The 2,609-nt window shown below is 33.7% G+C and overlaps 1 protein-coding gene across 1 annotated transcript; it reads right to left on the minus strand.

Annotated features, from left to right (window-relative positions):
* Positions 1-387: 387 nt before the first annotated feature.
* LOC21402409 (probable inactive 2-oxoglutarate-dependent dioxygenase AOP2) lies at positions 388-1,881 on the minus strand. The gene is made up of 3 exons (XM_010112013.1): positions 1,572-1,881; positions 916-1,163; positions 388-612 (listed from the first exon to the last, which is right to left on the minus strand). The coding sequence occupies exons 1-3, from the start codon at positions 1,879-1,881 to the stop codon at positions 388-390; spliced, it is 783 nt and encodes a 260-aa protein (XP_010110315.1).
* Between the last annotated feature and the right edge of the window lie 728 nt (positions 1,882-2,609).

A 2,609-nucleotide genomic window follows, 5' to 3' on the forward strand; every position in this document is an offset into this window, starting at 1 on the left:
AACTTAGGATGTGCTTTTAATATGTTTCTTAATGCTAATATAGTTTTTTTTCCTCAGTTTATTTAAAAAAAAAATGAACAGAAAAGAATAAGGGATAACAAGTAAAATTTTGGAACTTCTAAATTGTGCTGATCATTGCACAAGAGATTGGGATTCAGATTAATGGAATATTACAAGAACGTTGATCACTTAAGCAACAACAACTGGCAGTCCAATTTTTCCACACACGTCTAAGCCACGGCTAACTTCTTCCAATAGGCTGATGGCATTAATTATATTACATGGTTTTTGCATAGATTATATCGTACATGGAATTATTACACAGCAGACAATGACAAGAAAGAAAAGGTACATATATATGTATCATCAATGCCACAATAAGCTTTACTACAAACATGCACTTTTGCTTCCTTCTTCTGAAAGACGGAAAATTTTGAAACCAAAACTATCAATCGGTTTATATCGTAACGGATGTTTGTCATCGACCAGCTCTTCAGGAACATTTAAGATCCCCTTGGTGTATGTGATTAATCCAACGGAATATCTGGTTTCGTTCTGATCTCTGATACTCACTTGATGCTCACATGCGAATATTCTGTCATTGCACCATGCCTAAAACGAATAAAAGAATATATATATATATATCTAATCTTAAAAGTAAGGCTGTGATCCAGACGTTGGCCCATATTAATAATTTAAATCCTTCTAATAATATCACACCGCTTCAATTAAAATGTCATATCTAATAAAATATTATATCATATTTAATTAAAAAGACCATATCAGTTAAAATAATTAATATAATATAATATTATTGAGGGACGCGAAAAAGGGACTGAAAAATACGACATGAGAAATGAATTTCTATTTGACATCTAAGTATATAGAGACACAAACGCCCAATGATGCACATACCATAAGCACGTAGCCTGCAAGAACTACAAAGGAAGAGGACGAGTGCTTCACATCAAATATCCATTGACCATCCTTTGTTTTGATCCGTAGGCCTCCGACGTGATGCTGATGAATTATGGTTATGTGGGCACTGTCTTTGTGAGCGCTCAATCCTAGGGATAGGTCACTCTCGTCGGACTGCGGTGTTCGGTACTTGAAGAATTGGAGAATGTGGAAGGAAGATTCCTTGATGGAGTCAAACACCCCATCTCCACACCATAGTTCTCAATCACCATTCTCATTACCATTTCATACAATGCTACCTAGCTCTTTGTCCAGGAATGCACAGTTTCTCTAGTGCATATATATATATATATATACGATCATATAATAAGAGAGTTAGAAACTCATCATTATATCGTATATTTTAAGAAAAAATTAGAAACTAGACATTGATAAATAATGAAGCAATCAATGTGATTGGATTCTTATCGATCGCGCAAAATTATTAAATTTTTATATGATCTAATGAGTAACCACACCGATAGAAATTAACGAAACCATTGAGAACTCATCCATATAAATTTACACATACATACATATATAACTGAAAATATCACTCCCTGCAGGTCACATAATGTTGGCAAAATGTTCAGCTCCTTGTAGAGTGTCTGGACTATTAATTCCAAGAGTTTCGTAGCGAGGATGTTTGGGATGTTCTGCCACATAGCCAAGAGCGCTAGGCCTGTCAGTTATTTTCTTCATCTTAGTTTCTTTGGGAAGATCAAACAAATCTTTAGCTGCACCAAATATCGAGTTGCGAAGTTCTGGAGGAAATTTGTCGCAAACAATTTCGAAACAGCCGTACTCTTCCATGGCATATCGGACTTTTTTGCAGGCCAAGACACATGAATCTGATCCAGGCTTCAAGTCCTTTTCCTCGCTCAAATCTATGACAGGAATCTTATGCTCTACTTCAGATCCCATAATGATTTTCTTTCTCACTTACTTGTATTATTGGACGGGCTTATTAAGTATTTTTATTAGTTGGCAATTTATTAATAATTTTGTAAAAATTTAAAAAACAGGTTCAACAAGATTTTAGATTGCAGAAAAAGATTCAGAATCAGATTTGAAGTTTAAGTTGCAGATTTTATTGAGTTGTGATATGTGCATATCAGGATTAAAAAGGGTGATTTGAATTTGAACGGAAGATGGCTTATATGCAGATAAAGTAATATAGATTTAGTTTCAAATTTAAATGGACATATTGCTTGCAAGTCAATATTAATTCGGATTTGATTGTTTTTGTGAAGTAATCCGAATATGGTATGGAGAAGATTTAAATTCAAGTTCAAGAGTTACATATTTGAATTTATTAGAGATTATTTGGCTACACTTGGTTAGTGATTTTCGTGAGATAAGCTTTGGGATTTGAACGTTAAAATACTACAAATGTGGAGGTGTGGTGTAAGTAGACTAAAGCATTAGGTTTGGTTTAAAAGTTCAAATGGGATTTGGTGTTTTAAATTAAAAGGAGGCTTATCTGATCAGCGTGTTTAGAGAAAGTCTAAGTGAGATAATGAAGCAGATAAAATTGTGGAGATTTTATTTTGAAAAAAATTATGGAAGATTTTCTAGAGAGATTTTCTTGTGGAGTTTCTTTGAAAAGAGATTATGTGTGATATTCTTTTGAGAGAAGTGGTTTCTCTCAT

This window comes from Morus notabilis, unplaced genomic scaffold (genome assembly GCF_000414095.1).
Source record: "Morus notabilis unplaced genomic scaffold, ASM41409v2 Scaffold151, whole genome shotgun sequence".
NCBI lineage: Eukaryota > Viridiplantae > Streptophyta > Magnoliopsida > Rosales > Moraceae > Morus > Morus notabilis.

Bases quoted from the DNA above. Each gene is read 5' to 3' on its own strand.
- LOC21402409 (XM_010112013.1), bottom strand. From the start codon at position 1,881: ATGGGATCTGAAGTAGAGCATAAGATTCCTGTCATAGATTTGAGCGAG. The intron at 1,164-1,571 runs GTCCAGACACTC...TATGGTGTGGAG, and splicing joins CGAAACTCTTGGAATTAATA to ATGGGGTGTTTGACTCCATC. The intron at 613-915 runs GTATGTGCATCA...TATTCGTTTTAG, and splicing joins TTGCAGGCTACGTGCTTATG to GCATGGTGCAATGACAGAAT.